Raw genomic sequence first — 24,450 nt, forward strand, 5'->3', positions numbered from 1 at the left:
GAGAATTTGAGAGATTGAATAGAACAGTCGTCCATGTTTGTGGTTTGTTTATTGACCAAGAATTGCCATATTTGGCTGCAAGCCCCGATGGGTTGATAGGTGATAATGAAATCATCGAAATCAAATGCCCCGTTCATAGCAAAAGATACGAAGAGTGCTATTGAAGCAGTGGAAAATAAATTGGTAAATGTCAAACTATTTAATATATACTTTACATTTTTACTTTGCATTAAGTCTAATAAGTTTGTATATTTTGAAAATGCATACAATTAATTAATACATGCAATAATTAATTAGATAATATATTTTATGATAATATATACATTATAATTTTATTATAATAATTTTAAATTTCAAAAATTAAATTTTAAGTTATCGTATTGTGTCATTAACGAAAACGGAAATATTTCGCTAAAAAAAGACCATGCATATTATTATCAAGTGATGTACGAATTTCAGAAGAAATGTATGTAATTTTATACACACTCCCAATTGGACAAGTATAGAAAAATTTATTTTGATTTACATTTTTGGAGACTAAATGGTTAATAAACTAAAATTGTGAGTAAATGTTTTCAAACGATACCTATATGGCTATAATATAATATTTTAAATGTATTTTGTTTTTATAGATTTTATTTAGAGTGTTTGTTGCGAAATAATAGACCCACTTTACGGAAAGCGATTATGCTCTGATATAAGAGAACCAGTACATTTTAGATGCAAAAAAAAAAAAAAATTATAAATATTTTGTAAAGATATTACTAGGTATCAGTAGTAATATATTCTATTCTTATTATTATTTTGTAATTATTATACTGTATTGTAGTATTTATGTTTTTAGTTATTCTATTTTCATATAATAATTTTATAAATTGATTAAAATCTACACCATACGTAGTACTTTTAGTTATAATGAGGTCTTAGAACTTAATAAGTAACTATTAAGATAATATTTTATGTACCTATGTTTTAAGTTTCACATGCAGTAACTTTCATTAGTATTTTCTGTCTGATATTGCTATATATACTTAATTAAATAATATTAATAAAAATTGGTGAGGGCAGGTCACTACATAAATATATTCACGTAAATAATCCAGCTTTTTACATTATGTTTAACGCTATGCGCACACAAAGACAGTTTTTATGTGTATATGCTTTATGTAAATAGAATACCTACTATTTAAATAAATAGGAGCTTTATATATATTATATATAAGTAATAATTCAATTACTACAATCAAGCTATGTTATAATACAGTCTCTACGATGTATATATTGATACATTTATTTAGGTAATCAGTGACTTAAATTTTAATCGGTAGACCATGGGATGCGCGGATATTAAGAATATCATGGCGCCATTTACATGTATGAATTTAATAATTTACGCGATCCGCAACGGACGAAAGTCGAGAATATAATAAACGTCGCTCCGAATACCCACAATCGTCGGCCGCAGCCGACTACGAGTAGTGGGCGTGGCTTAAACGTCGCGTGCTTGCGCATCGCGAAAACACCTAACAGCGCGTTCTCTCGGTCGTTGCATGCGAAACGCTTTAGGTATAGCGTCCTCCCGTCGGTCGGGTTATTGGCAGTGCAGTGTAGATCGATTGTCGTTAACACGGGACAAAAGATTTGGCCGTTATCACTGATTTTCCGTAATAGATATCCGTAATTGTTATTGGCTGTAAGTTGTTGTAGTTGTTGTACTTCACCGTTGATAACATTGCTGCTGTTGTATAATATTTTGTATGTCGTCCTCGACGGCCCGTTCGCGCATGCCGGTCCGCCGTGGTTGTGCCATTTTATCTATTATCATTATGTGGTCGCGCGTGCTCGTTACTGTTATCATAGCGCGTGATTAACATTTATTTTCCTCATTTTTATTATCATTCTAAACGAGGTTTTGAATTTTGAATCTAAGTTAGTGAATTCTTTTTTTTTACAACCAACAGAGTTGGGTGTACTCACGCATAGTCTATTTCTATTGGAATCGAAGCGAGTTGAACAAACGGTTCGCCAGAGGATTCGACACAACCGCACGGTAATAACGCATTTTATACTGATTATTATTCGAATTCGGTTTACACTTATGGTTTTATAGTAGGTGCTACTGTAGTACTAAGTAAGCATATTAAAGAATAATAATTTCACGGACATGGCTCATTTACAAGTGTCGTTGTTACGTTTCGTTTTCATCAAAGCTGTTGTTTCTATTTTATTACTCTTTGTGCGCAGAACAAATAGACAGCAATGATCTGTGCGTTCTAAACGTGCACTTGTGGATTATATCCAAATTGGACTAAAATTTGATTATGACTGTTGGCGTACTCAGTAATCAATCAAAAAATTGTAAATTAAAATGATTAGGTATAAAACATTTGTTGAATATTTATATTCATGTATATTTTATATTTAAATAATACAATTTGATAGAATAATTGAATGACAAGCACATTATGAAATACCTGCTTTAGACTGAAAAATAATTTCTGAATATGTTCTTGATTTAGTCATTCTTTACATATGTAACATGTGAAAATTAGGAATATCTATGATCAATGACTAGCTTAAGCTAGTTTTACTAGCTAATTATAAAATTTGTTAATTTTTCTCAGTATTAGTTCAAAAATTATATTCAGATTTTTATTCAAAGAGTTGTGTACAACCTAGGTTGTATATATCAAAATAAGTTATACATTTTACATTTCTAATCAATGGTGTCTAAACGGGTTTAAATTAGAATTCAATACTCGCATCACAACCAAAACTTGATTTTTAATTATCAAGTATCAGTAAAAACTCATAAAGTTCTCAGTTAACTGATAGAATTTGTATATATTAGGTTATACATAATGTTTATAGTAACCGCTAGAATAAAATCAAGCTTTTCAGCTTTTGCCTTTTACTAAATATGATCAGTATACTTCATCAAAAAAGAAACTTAGCTTAATTTAGTGATTAGGCTTTGTTGTTATAATACATATATATACAGTGGTGTATTGGTAAATACGTTTGTGGTTATATGCATCTAAAAGTAATTGAGTTGGTGACTAATATTTTGATAGTATAAAATTCAGTGAGATATCCACTATGGACGCATACATTGTAAACTTCTATAATATTGATGCTAATATTTAATATTTATAGTAAACAGTAAATATGCTCTGCAGTTTTCAAATTCTAAACTTAATGCAGGATCGAGGCTATTTATAGTGTACATAATAAAATAATAATTGTATATTATTTTTATTATTATTACTTATTTTGTATTGTGATATTAATTATGACTGATGGTTGGCATATATCCATAATAGACAAATTTTCTTAAAGGTATACACATGAATAATTCAAAAATAGAGGTCCAGGTATATGTATGTCATATACCCATGTATACTCTCCAATACACCACTGTATATATAACAATTAAAGATTAAATTGTATAGGTAATCAATAACCAGTGCCAGGTAGAGTAAGTAACGACCAATTATATTTTAAACTATTTATGGGTTAGAACAGAGATTCTCAAACTATGGGTTGCGGATCACATTATATTTTTAAATAAAATACATTTTTTTAAAGTTATAATATGGTCATCAAAAGCAAAAAAAAATGAGTCATCAGATTAAAAACCAGCTACACCCATCATGTTATTGTGTTCTTAAGTTAGTTTAGTATTGGAATTTATATAGAGAATAAACAAAGGATATCATAGTTAACATTTTTTTTTTTTTAATATAACATTTTAGTCTTGTATTATACTAATACAATCTTTAATTTCCAAAAATTCAATGTATTCAATCAAAAGTGTTACGAATTACCTGCATATTATTTCCTTTTTTTTTTTGAACCTTAGTAACAAATAATTTCTTTCAATTCAAGAAGTATTTTACCAAATATTTCATTACATTTATCTTATACTTATACATATAATATAATCTAATAATTATTTTGCAGGTCCTGAAACATTCAACATAGAAATCACAATCAACTAATACACTATGTCAATTAAGGATGTTCGTTTTGGTTTCAATTTTCTAACGGACACAAATATCAAGGCATGTATGGATTCTGTTAGAGACTTGGAACTAACTTTTGCTTGTTTACCATTGACAAGTCTTAAGTTAAAATCTAGTTCTAAAGTATTGGATCCATCAAATACTGTTATGAATCCTGAGTTTTGTCGAAAGTGGTGTCATTGTGTTGTTGCAAAAATTTCTCAACCTAATGTTGATTCAGAAATCGAAAGTACTAGATCAGAAAATCAAAAATCTTTTGCACAAGACATTTCATGGGCAACATTTTTAAACGTATATAGCATAATGTTTGAGTTACCATTACACGGAGATGTTGTAAATTTGGTTAGATTGCTAGACAATCAAATTGATATTTATATAAATTCTGCTGTATTAATACAGTTTTGGGCATTAGTACCAATAGTCGATGTAAAAATAGATCCATGGAAAAAATGGACTAAATTCATTTCATCTATAAGAAATGTAAATAGAATAAAAGTAGCCTTGGAAATCGGGACTGAGTTACCTAGCAATGAAGAACTTGATCGTTGGTTAGGAGAACCAGTTGCAGCTTTAATAATTCAGTCTAAAACCTTTTTAATAAATAAAAAAGGTTACCCAGTGTTACCTAAGTCTCATCAAGAATTTATTAAAAAAATGTTCAACATAGGTTGTCAAATTGTAATATCTGGACAGTTAGGTGTTAAACAACAGTTTAATTACTTAGCTCATCTATACCAAAATACTACATCATTAACCCCTTATAGTTCTGATTATATTAGTGGATTTGAAGATTACCTTCAGACACCATTACAACCATTAAAGCATAATTTACAATCGTATGTTTATGAGACATTTGAACAAGATCCTATCAAGTATTATGAGTATCAAAGAGCAATATCAAAAGCTTTAATTGATAAGTATGAAGATAGAGTTATTGTTGTTTATGTTGTTGGTGCTGGTCGTGGTCCATTAGTAGATGCTACGTTCGAAGCAGCTAAGGAATCAAATATTAAAGTTAAAATAAGTGCCATTGAAAAAAATGAAAATGCTTTACCATCATTGTATTTAAAAAATAAAGAAAAATGGGAAAATCGTGTAACTATTATTAATGAGGATATGCGGTTATGGAATCCGTCAGAAAAATGTGATATTCTAGTGTCAGAACTATTGGGATCTTTTGGAGATAATGAATTATCTCCAGAATGTTTAGATGGGGCTCAAAGTTATTTAAAAGAAGATGGTATTAGTATACCTTCAAGCTATACTTCTTATCTTGGTCCAATACAATCACGTAAATTGCATGCCGAAATATCATCCATTAGGAATAATAAAGATAATTGTAACTTTCAAAAACCTTATGTAGTACAATTAAATAATGTCTATTCTATAGCTCCAGCAAAAGCACTTTTTACATTTGTTCACCCTAAAAAAAATCTAGAAGAGAGTAATGACAGAAATGGGTTTTTGAAATTCAATATTTCCCAGGATTGTGTTTTGCACGGATTTGCTGGTTATTTCGAAACTGTGCTTTACAAAGATGTATGTCTCAGTATTGTTCCTGAATCATTTAGTGAAGGCATGTTTAGTTGGTTTCCTGCTTTCTTTCCTCTTGTAAAACCAATATTTCTCAATAAAGGAGAAGAACTTCAAATCAATTTTTGGCGGTCCAGTAACAAGTACCAAGTGTGGTATGAATGGTGTATGACAAAACCATATCAGAGTATTATACATAATATAAAAGGAGAAATGTATTTTATGTCACTTTAACTCATTTTGCTAGTTACCAATTTTCAATGTGTTTATTTTGTAATTATTGAAATATATGTTTTATTATTTTACAATATTATTAAATTGGAAAGTTTTAAAATGTTTTTCTTGACTAACATACATTTGAATATTTATTATTTAAGACAAGCTGCAAGTAATTGATATTAATAAAAGTCATCGCTACTTTGAACTATACATTTTTTATAAATTAAATTTTAATACTGTATACAATTATATTATATATACACTAATCTGTGTTATATTGTACAGTAGAATCTCAGTAATCCAACTGTTTGATAATCCGATACGACCAGTAATCCGACTGTATTAATCTATATGAACCAATATGTATTTATATATAAATTTACTATCGTAAACGACAAATCGTTATATAAAACTAAGTAATAACAGATTAAATCCTAATAAACAAAAAGAAAAAACTGTTCTCAACCTAAAAGATTTTTAAATAATTTTTAATATGAGTAAAAATGTAAAATTTAATAAATAAAAATGCGTTTTTTTGTGAACTCTCAACTAATCCGGCGTTTTTGTTAATCCGGCAGTAGCATGGTCATATATGTGTCAGATTACCGAGATTCTTCTGTATTTTAATTTATTATTTTTTTTCGTACAATGTTTGTATAATATGCAATTTATATAAAATGATCTTCATTTTGTTGAAGTTTGACTATTATATTTTAATATTATTGTACCTATTTTACAAATTTTCTTTTTAAGGCATATCTAAAATAAATGTGTATAACTATCTTTTTATCATATTATCTTTAATAATTAAATTTAAATTTGTTGTTTATCCATTACATACATGTATTTATTTAGTACATTGTTACTGTAATGTATAACTCCCAATAGTTAACTTTAAGAAACATACCTAACTATAAGTTGGTGTAAATAACTTAAACATCGGGTTGGTTGTTAAAGTATTTTTAAATGTTAATTTAATGCAAGTATATATTATCAAAGGTTATAATTGTATTTGTTTAAACTAGTAAACAAAATATAAATTCAAAAATTATTTTTAAATATTTTACATTAACAAGCATGTTTATATTTAATAGAACAAGTAGTTAAATATTTAAAAAATTAGCTTCATTGAATTATTTTATACAGTTCAAATATTTTGATATATTTTAAAAATAAAATACTATAACAAGTACTATTTAGTATTAAATATTAATATATAATGATAATTATTATTAACACAAAAAAAGTAATTAAAATTGATAAATACTTATTATAATATCTTTAGATTTAAAATAAACTAAAGTTGGAAAAATAAATAAAACAGTGAATAAGTAAATAGAAACCAAAAAAAAATCAATAAAAATGTATATACATAAATTGTTATTTCTGCAAATAGGTATTATAATAATTTTAAAAAAATGTACATAGTAACTACTTATGTACATATTTAAAGTACTTTTAATATTAATTCAATAATACTTATGGGTACCTATTCTATATCGTACAACTATAAATTAAAATTCTAAAGATCTTTTAGATTATTAAAAATATCTTGCAAAAACATAGTTAAACCTTGTAGTTCAATAATTTGTTGTTTTCTTTTTTTTTCAATTCTCTCATAGTATTTGTTATTGTATTTTATCTGCAACAAAAATTTAAATTAAGATGATAAATATAAATCGAAGAAAAGCATTTAAGTGATTAAAATTTAAAAAATCTTACCATTTTTTCTATTAAATTGATTAAATATAATATTGATTGAAAATCGGTTTCAATATTATGATGATACTGATCTTGAATCTGAAAAATGTCTATTTTATTTTGTGATTTAATATTTGTTATGAATCACAAAGAGTCTTACGTTATTTCGGGATTTACATTTCAAAGTTCTCAGTTCTTTATTGGTAGTGCTGTTACTATTGGAATTTGACTGTAATACAAATTACACAGTATAAGGTATTAACTAAGTGTTATATTTTTAAGCACATTTAAAATCAATCATACAATTGTTATGGAATGAGGATTATTTATTCAATCAATGTAAATAGTACTTGATTATTTTTTTACTTGATTTCTGATAAATTATATATTTATACAATTAAGGATGAAATTACAGAAAATTTTGTATTTTATTAAAATCAAAATAATAAGTTCTAAATTTTAATTAATGAGCAACAAATATAAATTATAAGCACTGATTAATTTATTATAATATAAAAATAGTTTTAGGTAATAATTTATAAAATAATAATGAAAATAATAAATATTAATAAGAACATGTACTAAAAAATGTAATAAAATTTTCCAAATATATCATATATAAATATATATATATATATTTGTATACTCATATTGAATATACAAATTTAGATTTTAAGTATGATATAAAAAAATTAAGTACATTTTAATATCTTAGAACACTTCTAGCAATATGTCTTAGGAGTATTTATCCAATCATTCCTTACCTACTAATCTCTCTTCTATAATTCACTATCATTCTTAATAAAAATATATATATATATAATTATAAAAACATAGATTTATAGAATAATATACACAATTAAGTATTTGCTAATCACTTACTAACATAATGGATTTTAATTTAATTAATAAGTATTATTTGTTATGCGATAATATTTATGAATCAATAATTTTAAGAATTATTGGAAATCATTTGTAAGTAATAACATGGGTAATCAAAATCTTTATTTGCGACCTAGCCGAGGATTACATTATTAGACGATATAAGCACTAATAAATATGACAGATTTTCATTGCATACTTTAAGTGATAGATAAAAAAAAAAAATAAATAAATAAAAATAAAAATTTACAATCGTTTTACGAGAAATAATCTAATTTTGTCAAAATTTAAATCAAAACTTCAAGCGCTAAAAAAAAGTATTTTTGGAACTGCATTGAACTTTTTCTATGATTTATTCTTGTAAGAAAAATGTACATGGAGTATAAACATTTTTAGCTAACTATCTACTATTTCTATGTCTAATGTTGCATGACATTTAAATTTTATGTTACTGAGTTTCCATTAAAATTTAAAATACATCTTTGTATTAAAAATTTAAAATAATTATTATTTATCTATATTATAATCTTGATAAATAAATTGAGTATAATTATAATTCAAAAAAGGTAACAAAATGAAGATTATTTTTTTTAGTTAATTACAGGTATTTATTTAATGGTTTGACTTTGAAAAAATTATATTTTTTTCCGGTTTGAACTACATTACATTAAACAATGTAAAAATGTATTTTTAACGCAAAAATGAAAACTATTTGTAAATTAATAATATTATAATATAATTTTAGTTCTAGGTATACCTCTAGCATTATCCATTTGTACTCTGGAATGTATTCTGCGTTGAATATCACCATTTTAGCATTCCGTTTTGTTAAACCTATTTACCATGTAAAAAACAAGTGACCAGATTTGGTAAGATACAACAATATTTATTAATTTTATCAAGTGTATCGGCGTGTAAGTATCTACTTCACAGCGTTTGTGTCATTTGGTTTTTTGATATGTTCTCAAAGACACAAGTAAACGAACTGTAGACGGTGTAGAACGGTTTTAAAATAACTGTATAATATACTATTTGGTGAGAAATAGAGATCTATAATTAAACCTCCATGAAGCCCAACCCTTCCTAAACTGCTACTTTATTTCTCCAGTTGGCTTCTAAACTATAGGAAAAATTATTACAAACGCTGCTCGCAGTGTTTATAAATATATTTAGCAGCACCTACTAAAGTGTAGAAAGATTTTACGCATCCGTTTGATTTGTATAAATGTATCACACGGGATTATCACTTTTATTATAGTCATTTCAGTCAACGAGTCATAATACAATATTTAAACAAGGCACTTAAGATAATGTCAAAAACTGGTTTGTCTTTTTTTTGTAATTGGGTATTCACAGTTATATAAATGTGTGTTAGTATTGCTCATTTAAAAATAAAAGTGTTTTATCCGTAGTGTCTATTAGAAAATAGTGTAAATTAGTAAATATAAATATATAGTAGTATCAGGGGGGTACACTATCAGCCTACATTGTTCAGAATATTTCATGTTATGTTTTAGATTCTTAGCGGTGTTATGAATATATTAATTTTTAACACGATAAGTTGTCGAAAAAATGCTTCGATTTTCAATTTTGAGGGGGGGTTTTGGATAGAAAGTTGGATCTAGATTGTACTTTGAAGAGTTTAAAATTTAAAACGTCTAGTATTTTTTCAAAATAATCGACATAAAATAACCAATATTTGACAAAATTGATTTTGTTAAAGGCGTAACTCAAAAACTTATAACCGTAACTGTATAAAATTGTGACCAAATATTTTTGTTCGTCAACAAATTAACTTAATTTAAACTTAATATTTAGGAGTAACAAAGCTCATGATATAAATTTTTAAATATTTTGAAGCTATTTATAAACATTTAAATTTTTCCATTTATTTTTTTATTTTATACATTTTAATGAAATATTATTCTTCGGGTAAACATGTTTGACAATTTAATATAAGGTAATTCATAAACTGTACATTTACTAAATAAAATTATCGAAATATCATAGTCATAATATTTTTCTATAAGCTTTTAAATTTAAAATTCCAATAAAATTCGTATAATATCAAAATTTTTCAAATTATCATAGAAATTTATAAGCATTTTTCTTTTTATATTTCATAATTGAAAATATTATATAAAGTTCAATACATTTTTTTAAACTTTACTAAAAACATATCCTACCGGAAATTCAAATTCATTTTTTATGAGCTTTAAAATTTTATTTTTTTATGACAATGTATATTCATCCGTAAAATAACTATTTCTCATTTAATATTTTTAAATATTTTGTTGTAATTGAAAAACGAATAACCATAATAGATACTTGAAATTTTTATCAAATGTTTGTAATGTTTGTATGATCATTTTCTATACATGATAACATTTTAAAAAGGTAGGCAACTGGGCACTGTTTTGCTGAACATTAAGTAATGTATAGGTCACTGTTGTGAGTATTAAATTGTAATTAAATAATACATTATTGTATAATGATTCTGAGCGTAGATAGTTTGATAGCATTAAGTATTATATTTCATGATAAAGTAATTTATTTTATTTTTAGAGTTATGGTAAGTTGATTAAATTTTTTTGAAAATATTGCATTTATTATATTATTAGTATTTAATTATTGTAATAATATAAATTTATACCATTTTATAGATTATTGCTATTAAATTTTGTTACTTTTGAGCTATTAATACTTAAATACTGTCTAACTGTGTGAATACTGAATAGCGTCATAGTATAAATTGAAAATATCTTAAAATTAATCTAAATATTTTGAAAATATCATTGGGAATAGTAAAATTCATAATATACATAAAAGTTGTATACTTTTATATTACATAAATAATGTTTTTGAACTAAGTAAAAAAAATAATTAATATTGATATTCATCATTAAAATATGTAATCTTGTTCAAATATTAATTAAAAATACGTACAAAAAATTACTGTTTTGTATATTTTTTAGATTTTTTAATTCCGGTATTGACTTCTTTGATGGAAAATTATTTTGCATTTTCAAATCTAAGCTATAATAATTGAAGATTTTATACATTTTGTACTATAAAATTAAACTTTCGTGATTTTAAACAATTTTATAAAAATTGAATTTCAAACGCATAAAAAGAAATTTTACCAATGTACTTTAATAATTTTTATACAGATAAAAGTAAGACTTATGTGAATTTTATAAATTTTTTAAGATTTTTACCCTAGTTAATAATTTTTGATAGGCATTTATAGAAAAACATTCTCAAAAAAATCAAAAATTCAAAAATGAGTCGGAATATTTATAAAATGATAATATAAACATTTGGTGAGAATTTTTTAATAATTCTACGAATATTTGTTTTTGAATTAAAAACAGTATGAAAAATTGTCTGACGTTTGAAATAGGTATATTAAAAGTGAATGTAAAAATTTAAACTTTGCTTGTAAAAAATTAAATGTAAAAATTAATGTTACTTTCCAGAAAACATTTTTATAATACGTAGAGAACAAAATTATTTTTCATATAGATGTATAATTTGTATTATGTTATAACTTATAACCGATCATATGTTTATTGTTTAATGAAAAATTAAATACTTTTAATTTTATATCTTCTATTAGGCATTTTAAGGAAACACTAACCATGTTTGTGGACTGTGACATTTCAGTTGAGAATTATTGGCATGTCTATGTTGAAGCGTCAAAGGTTACCATACATATTATTATGTAGAATTTAAATATGTAATTTATTATATTATTTTTTGAAGGACTAATAAAGATACTCACCACTAATCAGTGTCAAGTGGAGTATTATATATTTATACAATATAAGGGGAACTGCGAAACCAAGGAGGGCATTTGGCCACGGTGTGGTGGTAAATGACCCACATTGGAATATTAAATTCAATTTAAATTTTAGCTTACATAGTAATAATCGTTAATGCTATGTTAAAGCAATAATATTAACTGTTAGTACTAATATTTAACAATTTTTTTGTTTTATTTTTGAATACTTATATATATTATGAAGTAGTTTTAATTTATTTCTGTTTGTTCAGATTTGATAATAATCAATTAAAAAAAATAATTAAACAATATTAGTAAAATAATATTTTATTAATAATATACTATAAATTAATAATTGAAGTTAAACGATAATATTGTTACTTAAGTATTTAAAGTATTATACTTAAACATCTATATTTCATAATCTCAATTATGGGTAAAATATTTTTTTCGGTTTCTCGCTTGCTTATCTTGGATCACGCATGACTGATTCTAAACACAGATTTTCATTATTTTTCATTTTTAAAAAGCTATCGTTATATTTTTCAAAAGACTTAACAAAATAGTTTAGAATTGTTTTAAAATATTGGGAAAATATTATAATTGTAATGTATATAATATAATTAAATGCGTATAACAATGAAAAAAAAAAATTGTATAAAACGTATATTTATAAATGAGTGAGCATTAATACAAAGTTTTATTGTAGAGTATAGACCGTAGTAATTTTCCAGTCGGCAGTCATGATTAATAGGGGATTGAATACGTTTTTTAATTACAATGAAGTGAAATAAAATAATTATTTGATTATTGATAGTTGTAAAGATAAGGTAAGTAAGCCTGCATTATATAATATTGCATTATTGAACAATTTGTTCAATATACCTACCAATTTTTTCATATCGATTGTTTATAAAATAAGTGTACTGTATTATTTATTATTGTAAATTATTATTAATTTGTAGCTATTTCTTTATTTGTACATTTTTAAATTAGAAATTTTTAAAAATGGATGAACAATACTAACTGATAAGTATCTTATAATTTTTAGTTAGTTAGATAAAAATATTCAAATTTGTCGTTTAGGTTATGTACTTATGTATTACAAACTGTTATTCGGTCGGAACCATTAATTTATACGTAGTTAATGCATTATTTGTTGTTGTTATTCATATAATTTATAATAAATATATTTTTTTCAGTTAATGCTACTTTTCGAAATGAGAAAAATCTAATCTCAATCTTATTGATTATTATTTAGTATACATCAAAGAGAATTAATACAATGTCTAACTTAAATGTATTCAAGAAAAGTATTACCTATACAAATGTATGTGATAAAATTTAAATAAGTTAAACGGTTCTATTTCGTACAAAGAAATTTAAGAACATTTTTTTGAAATTTTATTTGGCAGCTTCAAGAAAATGGTCCAAAGTAAATATAAATTATAATATTAAAATAATAATAATAATAATAATATCAAATGGTTTAATACTCCACTTAATAAAAAATCTACTTAATCCATTCCTGACCAATCAATTATTCTATTTGTACCAAGTTTTAAAAGAAAACGAATACAAAATCAATAGAAATTGTATGCGCTGCAAAAAATAAAATGGTTTTGTTTGGCCAAAGAATTGTTTTTCAATTATTTGAGGAAACTTAAGTACCTATCTCCAGATAGAGCTAAATATAAAATAAAACTAAGTTTTAATTATTTTAACTATTCGATTTCTTGTACACCAGATGAACCTCTATATTGTTTCTTATTGACAATGAGCTCACTAAAAAATAATATGTAAATAATTGTCTGGGTACAAAAAGAAAAAAAAAATTGTATTTTATATTTATTGTATGAAAATATAATAATGATGAAAAAACACTGTTAGCCTAATAACATATCACAACAAAATCTTTTAGATCTTAAAAATAATAGAATCTATTAAATATTAGGAACATGTAAAATTAGTATAAGTTTGACACAACTAGAAATGTCGTATAAATGAGGTTGTGATGGCAGTGGTGGTCACTGGTCAGTAATAGTACAGAGTACAGACAAAAATTTAATGACGATTCTTCAACAAGTAACAACTGATCAGACAATTTTATGTTTTCAATTGTACCATTAGAACTTCGATATTGTTCTAAAGTTAATTATATATTAAAAATAAATATGTGGTTATTTAGACCAATAGTTCAACGTTATCCATTAAATTTTATAGCCTGATCAAATACACGTTTAAAAAAAGAAACTATTGAAAGTACAAAAAAGAAGTTAACGATGTTGAAACATAAATACTAAAACTTTTAAACACTTTTAAGTAACTAACAAAACAGTCGTTCATGCATACTTTCATGTTTTCAATGATTGTTGAAAAGGTACTTTACTTTTGACATTTAAAAAAAAAAAAATGTTTTTTGCCATAAAAATACAAAATAAATTTATACCGTGACAAAACACATTAACCAGGTTTCAGGTTTCTAATGAAGTTGTTATTATTGGAGTTTAGGTGTTTAAGGAAAATCCATAATAATTTTTTATGAGTGTATGAAGTTTTCATTTTAACGAAATTGTAAATTCACTCATAAAATAACAATTTCTTATCAGATGATTTAAGTTTTTTTGTTGTAATACAAAAATATTAATCGTAAAATTTTAAACTCGCCTGCATTTTTATTTAAATTATTACTTTGTACATACATACAATAATATTTTCAAAATAACAAGACAAATTTTAAACTATTTATAGGTATTTCAAATAAACGATTTTTTTTTTTAGTGTAGATAAAACTTTTTAGACTTGGTCAAAAAACTTGAAAATTAATTACAAAATCTTGTATGTTGTTTAATAGAAACATACAAATATATTCAAATAATTTTTTTAATAAATATTTGCGTTTCAATTTTTTAAAAAAAATTGTCAAAATCGTTTAAATTCATTAATTATTTTCTAGTTAAAAATATACAAAATAGTTAATTTTTACAGCCAAGTTTGAATACATAATAAAAAGTTCTTCATAAGTAATTTTTCTTACTGAACACTATTTTCTTTAACGTGACGTAATTTTTGGACAAATAAAAAAAAGCAATAATCAGAAGTCATAAAAAAAATACTTCAATGTACATAAATTACGGGCCTACTTATAAAAAACTATGAGACATGTTATACACAAACCTTATGATTTAAAAAATTGATATGAGTAAGTGACATAATGTGCATTATACATGCATAACATCTATATTGCATTGTTTTACGTGATAGGTCATATACTCATATATATAACACAATTGATTTGAATATAATACTGTCTGGTAGTATTTTTTTTTTTTTTTACAACATTAATAAATTTAATTCATAATACCAATTGTGCGATTCAAGATTTTTTTTTATAAATAATAGGTGTGTATAAATTGGCTATTATTGACTGCAATAGTTAAACAGTCGTTGTGATCCGGTCCTCCAGGTCGGTTGACATTCCTGTCTTGTAAAAACTCATTGTCATGATACCACCAATATCAAAGCCTAGGGCATCGAGTAATAGGTTAAGAAACGGAACGCAGAGCTTAGGTATATAGGATAAGTAAAAACGACGAGTGTCCATTATCATCTGTAAAGAAAAAAAAGTCAGACCACCGAAATTTGTTTTCAGTTACGGCCTTGAATACAATAAATATTTAATAGTAATAATAGTAATAATAATAACAACAATGATAACGCGATGGATATTATCATTTACAAAGGCGACGGTGAACGTCTGTGTAATAATAATATAATATAATTTTTATTAATTTCTAGCAAACACACATACACACACACACACACACACATACACACATACACGCACACCACGTAACAATATTATAATATTATATTATGGTACCTACGCATTTCCGATGATGACTGCGTAACGTTCGACGAGACGCCGTCCTGCAGTCAATCAGACGGGAGAGTTTGGTCGCATCCTCTATGCACGCTAGTCGCCATAATAAATTCGTATGTATTATAATAGTAATAATAATAATAATATATCGCATAATACTATGTCGTGTTATTCCGTTGCCAGCGGGCAGTGCGTCGCTGTAAGTCATCATACACATAAGTCCTAGCGGCGTTGCATCATTGCGATTTGTCTCTCGGCGTTTAGTTGTTTAATTTTGTTTTCCTCGCTCTTTCCCGCGTCCTTTTTTCTTCTACTCCTCCACCCCCTCCTCAGTCTGTTCTACATCGTACATGCCATTTTAATATTTTCGTTTACGTATTTTATTCTCCGTACAACCTAACTCGTCGTCGACGATATATTTTTTGGTGTCGATACCGTACACGGTCCTCCCGTTTTTTTTTTTTTTTTTTTTTAATCGTTTTTCATAAAACGCGCAATCGGTCACTTCGCAAGCAATCGTCGCCGCACACGTTCCACGCCGACAGCCCAGTAGAACTCTACGTCAATAATAACATTACTTTAATATTACAATATCGATCTACGACTACTTGTGGACACCGTCGTGTCGTCCAGATACCTAACGTATGTATATTTAATTTTTTTTTTTTTTATCCTATAAACCATAATATACAATTTGAGCACCTACTGGCTCAAATACGACGTATGTCATTACACACCATGACACATGTTTCGTTGTCTGTTATTGAGTGTGTTTTAATAATTAAAGAGTAGGCGTTTATCTATAATACTTTTTTATATTTTACGTTTCCAATGTCGATTTGAAAATTGTACTTTTGGGAATATGTAGGACCTACTTTGTAGGTAGGTATTATATACTCACGAGTCCAGAGTTTGGATTTAAAAAATATAATTTAATTTTATGTCATTAAGAACTAATACTGTGTTTAATTTAAGCGTTTAACATTGTTACATATTTTTTATGTCATTTTAATACTTATCGTTGTACAATTGTTACGTTCATTGTTTCATTCAGTTTTAATCACAGCAGAGTCTCTGCCGTGATTTTATTTAAACTTACACTTTTAAAAACATTAATCTCTAAATTTACAATCATCACAAAAATCAACAGTACCCAGTGGCGCAACTCGGGGAGTGTAAAAAAGGGTCTTTAGCACTTCTAATTCTTTTATACCTTACTGTTATCGTTTTACTGAAATATCACGGCTCTGTGAGGTATTAACAGTTTTAGTACCCCGCATTTTAGAGGTCTAGTTGCGCCTATGACAGTATCTACTACCTGATACCCATACTATATTCTAATGATCAGACGTAGAAAAAAAATATCGAAATTACACAATGCATTTCGACTTTAGAAAAACGTGGAAACCTATACCGTTTTTATTAATAAATAAATTCTACGTCGTTCGTGGAACGTAGGTATTAATAATTCTTATATGGTATATTTCGACTGTAGCTAAATTAACTACTAAACTCCTAAATATGTATCCACAGCTACTAGGTATTAGATATTAACTAGGTACTTATTTAATTATACATCAGCTTTGTCGTATCGGTTGTGTCACGCTATTGTAGTTTTATTATTTAAGTGTTTTGTAATGCTTGAAAAAATGTATGTAAAAAGTTTTTTTTTTATTTTTCATTTTAATTACACTTAAAATGTCAAACGTTATGTGACTTAACAATTACGTTTTTGTGTTTGCGGTCATAATGTAAATAACAATTATTGATGACGATAATAATTATTAATTAAGATATTGATTTTGTCGCGAAATAAATCTTTGAAAAATTGTTTATAATAGATCCCCCAAAAAACTGATTTAATTTAAGGTTGAAAAATACAAAAATATACTGCAAAAGTAGAAAAAATAAAATCGTATACCTATTAAGATAAAAAACGAATTTACTAGTATATTATATTTAATTAGATTAGTTTTGTTAAAATTGAGATTAGGCTCTAATAGTATATTATAATGACATTATGCATTGAAAAATATGATCCTTCTTCGTCAGTTGATGTTAGAGGAACATATTTATTGTAAATTAAATTGTTAAACTGAATTAATATCTGATGAAGTGTCATTATGAATGTTATTTGTTAATACATTTTTTAAAATGGGTAACATTTTTGAGAAAATTGTACAAAAATTATTAAACAATGATATTATGGTGTAATAATATGCTCACACATCATAATTTATTGTACATTTTATTATTTAATTAAATAAATAACGGTAAAGTTGTCGCACGCAGATAGCCCTCAATAAAAACCAATAATCGCTATTAATCACTGATGAGAGAAACAATTTACATTGTTTCGTCACATAGGAACTCACACGTTATTGTGACAATACGGCGCACAGCGTGTAATTTATTTTCGTGTGCCGCCAGAGACAAGGGAGGGTCCTATGAGGCTTTCCGTCGTCGGGGAGAAAGCCAATTTCTCTAAGGACGCGGAGGCCTTTGTTTGAGCTGCCTGCGACTTTGGCTGTCTTGACCACGTCGTCTTCTCTCACCAGTGCATGAGCACCAGCCAAACTATCGAGTGCATGAGCACCGACAAAATTTACAAGTGCAGGCGCACCAGACAAGCGTGCAAAAGCTCTACTCAAAAACCACTATACACCTTACACCACAAGATTCTGCGAGCGACAGCTGAACTTCCTTTTTTTATAAGTTAAATCAGAGTTGTTTTTCTTAAGTCGTATCGTAACTTGTGTCACCTTGCATCTTTCTCCGAGGAATGCACTACAGGTATTCACTGCGGTGAACCTAACGGTGAAATACTTATTGTTAGTACAGATTCTTTTACCATCTAATTTACGTAACGGTGTATTTGATCATATTCTTGAATCACGATCTTAAGAACCCTCCAAAGAACAGGAGGAAGGTAATAACACGAGAACAAGTATATTCAATAATTATTAATACCGGACTTACATACAAGGCTTGTGTCCCTTGTGTCAGTCCGGCCGTATCTCACATTACTTTTAACCCTATTTTTAACTACCTTTATTTTTATTTTCCTTATTTTTGTGTTATTACAATGGTAAAAAGAAAATTTAAGGATTTTCCATTGTTATCAGAATGATACATAATGTAATTATGAATTATGAGAGTTAACTTTCTATCATACTCCCCACTAAAAAGGCGTTTACTACAAAAACTGTGAGCCTTAGTAAAAATAATTAAAATAAATTCGTGATTGTTCTGGATCATTTTTTATAACTTAAGTGACATCCTTTTGCGCTATAATTGTTTTTAATAAACTAACATTTAATAGATAATAATTATTTAAAAAAAAACAAATTGCAATAACTACTAGTTTTGTACTAAAAAATAAATACTTTTTGCAAGAAATACTGTTGAAAAATCTATATAAAAGGTGATATCCACAATATAATTTAACTATCTTTGTTTTAGTTATCGTAGAATAAGCTAATAACTTAAAAACAGATAATTAAATCGAATAAAACTAAATACTATAGATATAAATGTTATTCTAAATAATATTTTTGATTTTAAGAAATAGTTATTTTATGATATCTCCTCTAGAACAATCTAAGATACTTCAGTGCAAGATAGGTAAAAATTTGCAATTGATTCTAAATACATTTATACCATTTACAACTTAAGATGTGACATGTAACAAATAGCATTTGTATTTTTTTATAGTTTAAGTTCAACAATAGAATTAATTTATACATTTATTTTTTTACAGATCAACATGACACCTGTTATTAAATTAAAAAACAAAAATAATTTAAATATATCTCCATTAAATTTAAATGCAAACATGATTTATTTCAATAACGATCTTCACGGTCAAGAGGAAAATCCTATAAAACCTATACAAGACTATTCAAACATCAATAATCAAATATTGATTAATATAAGTAACGTATCAGCTAGTTTTAATGTGAAATCGCATTTAAATCTCAGACATATAGCATTGCATGGTCACAATGTGGAGTATAGACGTGAAAAAGCGGTAATATTATACTATTAATAATTTATTATATTTTAGTGCTTTTGAATTTAAATATGTTAATATTATTATTATTTTTTTGAATATTATTTTAGAAACTTATAATGAAGTTACGTAAGCCAAGTACTACAGCAAATATATGGTCGAGTGGAAAAATAGTTTGTATTGGTTCAGCATCTGAATATGATTCAAAAATAGCTTCAAAACGTATTGCTAGGATTATTCAAAGACTGGGACATGCTGAAGCAAAATTTAGTGGTTTCAAAATTGTCAATGTTCTTGGTTCATGTAGCTTGCCATTTTATATCAGAATTATACAATTTTCCGAAAAATACAGATCAAATTCTCAGTAAGTACATATTAAAAAATTATTCAATATGCCAACTAAATATAATATAAATCGTTGTAAATAATATTATAAATTCAATATTATTATTTTTTTTTTTTAAAGAACTTAGTAATTCGTATTTTAATGATATTATTGAATAGTGATATAAATGATAATTAGAAATATGTATGTATTGTATTGTTCTGATATAATATTCTTAGGTAATATAATTATTAGCGTTAATGAAAGGAATCTATTAATATATGGAGTACTAGGTACTCAGTACAAAATGAAAATAAAGAAATTGGTACGAGTAGAATAACCGGCGAATAAGAAATAAATAAAAAAATAACTTACCCGACAATTTAACGTGTAATTCCTTAATAATTGTAATGTTTAATACATTTTTATTAATTAATATTGAGTTAAAAGATAATAAAATACATAAGCATATTCAATAGTTAAACATTTTATTTTAATCGTTATTTATTAATAACTTAATGCATTATGATGAATGATTTACTCAAGTGATTGTTTATTATTATTTATTTATTGATTGTTAAAAACTCAATTTTATAAAGTTATTAATAAAATACGCATATGATGTCATTATTATTATCTTCACAATTTCATTATTGGTTGTATGTAGTGTCAAATACTCAAATGTATCATGTGTAAATAAATTTCTTTTTCAGAAACATATAAACAATATCATATCATCGCACAATTCCATTGTTGTTCTATTTTTAAACTGCAGAAAATAAAAACAAATCCATTTAGTCGGAAATTGTTGGTGTAATACTTAACTAACCTGTTCGTTCCAATTTATAACAACAATTAAAAATATCAGGACCTTGACCTATATAAAAAGATAAAAGCACACACATTTGATTTCTAAAACATTTTTAATTTTAGTAGAATTTCAAATTTGAAATTAAACATAAGGTGATTCGTAAACGAAAAATCTGTTCAGAATATTAATAAATAAAAAATCATGAAAATTTAGATTTTACAATATACAACTAAAAAACATCGTATTATTTATGAAATACAACTTTAACTGTTATTAATTATTATATTATAGGCGCATACCAATATCTATATTATATTAATATAATCAGTATTAGTACGTAAGTAAATACTATTTTGATTATAATCGATAAAATAATGAAAATAACAGCAAATAAAGAAAATTGTGATTGTTGTCGTACATGCCGATCGTTTTGGACGTACATTAATAAATCGAAACACACACAATTGTCTAAAAATATAAGCATTTCACTATTTTATTGACACTGTGGTGTTCTATAATGTAGTGACCGAGTTAACCCTATCATCGCTGAAAAATCACTTCCGGTCTTCTCTAATTTCTTATATATTATCATAGCTTAACCTAGTTTCTAATGTTGATATATATATATAATTGTTAGTAGCTTACTAATATTTACTGACTAAGAATTTTTGGTAAATTTGGTTATTATATGATTATTTTCTTAGTTTGTTATGCGTATCTAATGCATAATACAATAATTCCCAATTTAACAGAATATATGACTTAAAACTTATAAATTAAATTAGCTTAATCTATGGTTTCCTATGTCGATGTACACAATTGTTATTAGTCTACTAATATTTAATGATTTAGATTTATTGCTAAATTTAATGTTGTAACTAATTGTGTACAATTTTTTTTTGTTTTGTAACTTAGTCTTATATACATGTAATATATAATACAACATTGTAAACATTTTAAAATTAGTCAAAGCTTTTCTTTCTTAGCACTCTTGGATAAGGTTTCACCAATGAGCATACGTTGATAAATACTCATTTTATTTTTGTTGAATATGTGAATAAAAATGTTGGCATAAAATATGTGATGTGAATACTGAATATTTTGAATTTCTAATGCATATTATGTATTAGAGCTAGGATGTTGATGACTTTTGTATTTTTTTCCTTTGATTTTATACAATGCTATCCTAGCTAAAAATTTGTTTCATGATCCCTTGATGCAGAATATTCTAATTTTATTTTGTATTTTTTTGTTTTTAACGTTATTTTTCAACATTTTCAAGACATTTTTTCATCTTTTAGGTTATTTTTTGTAGTTTTTGTACAATGTGGGGCATTTTTCTTAAATTTTAAATTAAAGCAAAAGTGTTAAACTCAAGTTTGAAACAAATTTATTTAATTTAAATTTAACTTTGGGTTTGAATTTACTGTTTGATACTTTGAGTGTTATATATCTATAATTAAAATTATTATTTATAAATAATTTTTTTTCACTTACTTAATTAGTTTTTTAGATAATTTTTAAAGTATTTTTTTGAAGTTTTTAGGACATTTTTGCATTTTTTTGTAGGGCATTTTTGTGTGTTTTTTAGGTCATCAATATCCTAACTCTACATATTATTATAAATCCAATTCCTAATTATCACATTCATGTTTAAATATGAACTAGTTTTTATTGTAATTATATTTTATTATTATTATTTTTTTATTTTATGCATTAAACATTTATTTCAATTAAAAAAAAATAGTAATTTACCAAAAAAAAAAAAGAAAGAAAAGAAAAACGCTATACAAAGTATGCATTAAAAACTACAGTGGGTTTTTTTTTTTTATTCAATAAGTGGTTACAATTTCTGATATAAAGTTCTTTGTGATTTTTTTTAACTTAAGTGTTTTATTAATAGATATGAACCTGAGTTACATCCTGGCGTCACTTATAAAATTAAAGCTTTTAAAGCTACATTAAAAATATATTCTACTGGTAGCATAACTGTAAATGGTAAGAAAATTATCTGAGATATAAGAAAAAAAGATATTTGTTAGCATATCATATTATAACATTTATTCATTGAATTATATTGTGTCCACAGCTCCGAGTGAAGCAATTGTTAAACTTGCCATTGAACACATATATCCTTTAGTGTTACCATTTGGGCGAAACAAGTTATTGGACGATAAGTATCTTGTAGGAGTAACTGGAGAAATCAAATACCGCGAACAAAATAACAGAATATTGGAATCCACAAGTCAATTGCCCATATTATGTCATAGCCCCGTTGGAGAATTGATTAAAAATTGGTAACTGAATTCTTTGCCCTTTGGTATCTAAAATAGACAAAAAGTAGACAAAAATAATGATATTTTATTATATTACATTCTGTAAACTCTAATAGCTTTTCTTCTACCGTTACAATTAACCTATGTTAAATGTCAATCATATATTTTGTTTCTTAATTGATTTATGATGTAACGATTTTAAATAATTACAATTTATTGTGTTTTGGATTATTGTTGATAAAATTTGTTTTGCATTGTAAAAAACACGAACATTTAAAATATACGTATACATTTATATTTTTAAAATAATTAAATATTAATGATGAAATAAATGCAATGTTTTCGGAAAAAAATATATCAACTAACCGTAATACTAATAGTGAAATTATTTTAATACCTATGTAGAAATATTATAGAGCACGGAGAACACGTAATCAAATAAATTTAGTGATATAATAGGCTGGTAGAAGGCCTTTTCTTGGAATCGTTTTTCGTACACGACTGAATTAAAATTAATACATCTATTACTGCGATCCAGCCGATACTTAAGGTTACAGTACAAGCGTACAGCAGAGCGGTACACACTTGTCGGTATTTATTTTTTCATTTGCTGAATATGTAATTTTTAAAGAAATACCTAGTCTAAAATATATTTTAAGTATTTTTACCTACATGTTTTTAAAGACTATTTTAAATGGTTCTTTACTTGAATCAGATAATGTTGATAATGTTGCGGAGAAAATAACCCAAATGTGATCCAATTAAAAACTTTTGATTGAAAAATTATATTAAATGTACATCCAATAGCCACTGCAACACTTTCGATAATGACGCTTTTGATTCTTTAATAGAGTTTGAATGGAATACAATTACAAATATTGTTGAAGAAGAACATTTTACTGAAGTGGTCTTTTGTAATATATTAAACTACCACAAGTGGCCTGGTATTGCGCGGTGGTTGGCCTCAGTCACTAATGTGTTTTAAGGTCAAGCATCGGT

General features: G+C 25.8%; 2 protein-coding genes and 1 long non-coding RNA gene across 3 annotated transcripts; 2 read left to right on the plus strand and 1 right to left on the minus strand.

Annotated features, from left to right (window-relative positions):
- Nucleotides 1–1,622: 1,622 nt before the first annotated feature.
- On the plus strand, nucleotides 1,623–5,846 carry LOC112595296 (protein arginine N-methyltransferase 5-like; the record flags this gene model as incomplete). The annotated part of the gene is given in 2 exon segments (XM_025340439.1): nucleotides 1,623–2,050; nucleotides 3,964–5,846. A coding segment is annotated over 1 exon segment (1,785 nt). The 3' UTR covers nucleotides 5,793–5,846.
- A 1,695-nt stretch (nucleotides 5,847–7,541) lies between these two features.
- On the minus strand, nucleotides 7,542–9,350 carry LOC112595355. Its single transcript, XR_003114703.1, has 3 exons — nucleotides 9,118–9,350; nucleotides 7,639–7,707; nucleotides 7,542–7,577 (listed from the first exon to the last, which is right to left on the minus strand). It is a non-coding gene; the product is annotated as an uncharacterized LOC112595355 (long non-coding RNA).
- Nucleotides 9,351–16,079: 6,729 nt separating this feature from the next.
- Nucleotides 16,080–23,597, plus strand: LOC112595337 (TATA box-binding protein-like protein 1). The gene is made up of 5 exons (XM_025340491.1): nucleotides 16,080–16,140; nucleotides 19,788–20,057; nucleotides 20,150–20,403; nucleotides 23,079–23,173; nucleotides 23,265–23,597. Exons 1-5 carry the CDS (start codon nucleotides 16,114–16,116, stop codon nucleotides 23,474–23,476), a joined length of 858 nt encoding a protein of 285 aa, XP_025196276.1. The 5' UTR covers nucleotides 16,080–16,113; the 3' UTR covers nucleotides 23,477–23,597.
- Nucleotides 23,598–24,450: the final 853 nt, after the last annotated feature.

Source organism: Melanaphis sacchari, unplaced genomic scaffold (genome assembly GCF_002803265.2).
Source record: "Melanaphis sacchari strain LSU unplaced genomic scaffold, SCAv2.0 Contig26_pilon_pilon, whole genome shotgun sequence".
Taxonomy (NCBI): Eukaryota; Metazoa; Arthropoda; class Insecta; order Hemiptera; family Aphididae; genus Melanaphis; species Melanaphis sacchari.

What these genes read in the sequence shown, in the direction of transcription:
- LOC112595337 (XM_025340491.1), top strand. Translation starts at nt 16,114, where the DNA reads ATGCACGCTAGTCGCCATAATAAATTC. An exon ending in CTAGTCGCCATAATAAATTC is followed by an intron (nt 16,141 to 19,787) that starts GTATGTATTATA and finishes ATTTTTTTACAG; the next exon opens with ATCAACATGACACCTGTTAT. An exon ending in TGGTAGCATAACTGTAAATG is followed by an intron (nt 23,174 to 23,264) that starts GTAAGAAAATTA and finishes TTGTGTCCACAG; the next exon opens with CTCCGAGTGAAGCAATTGTT.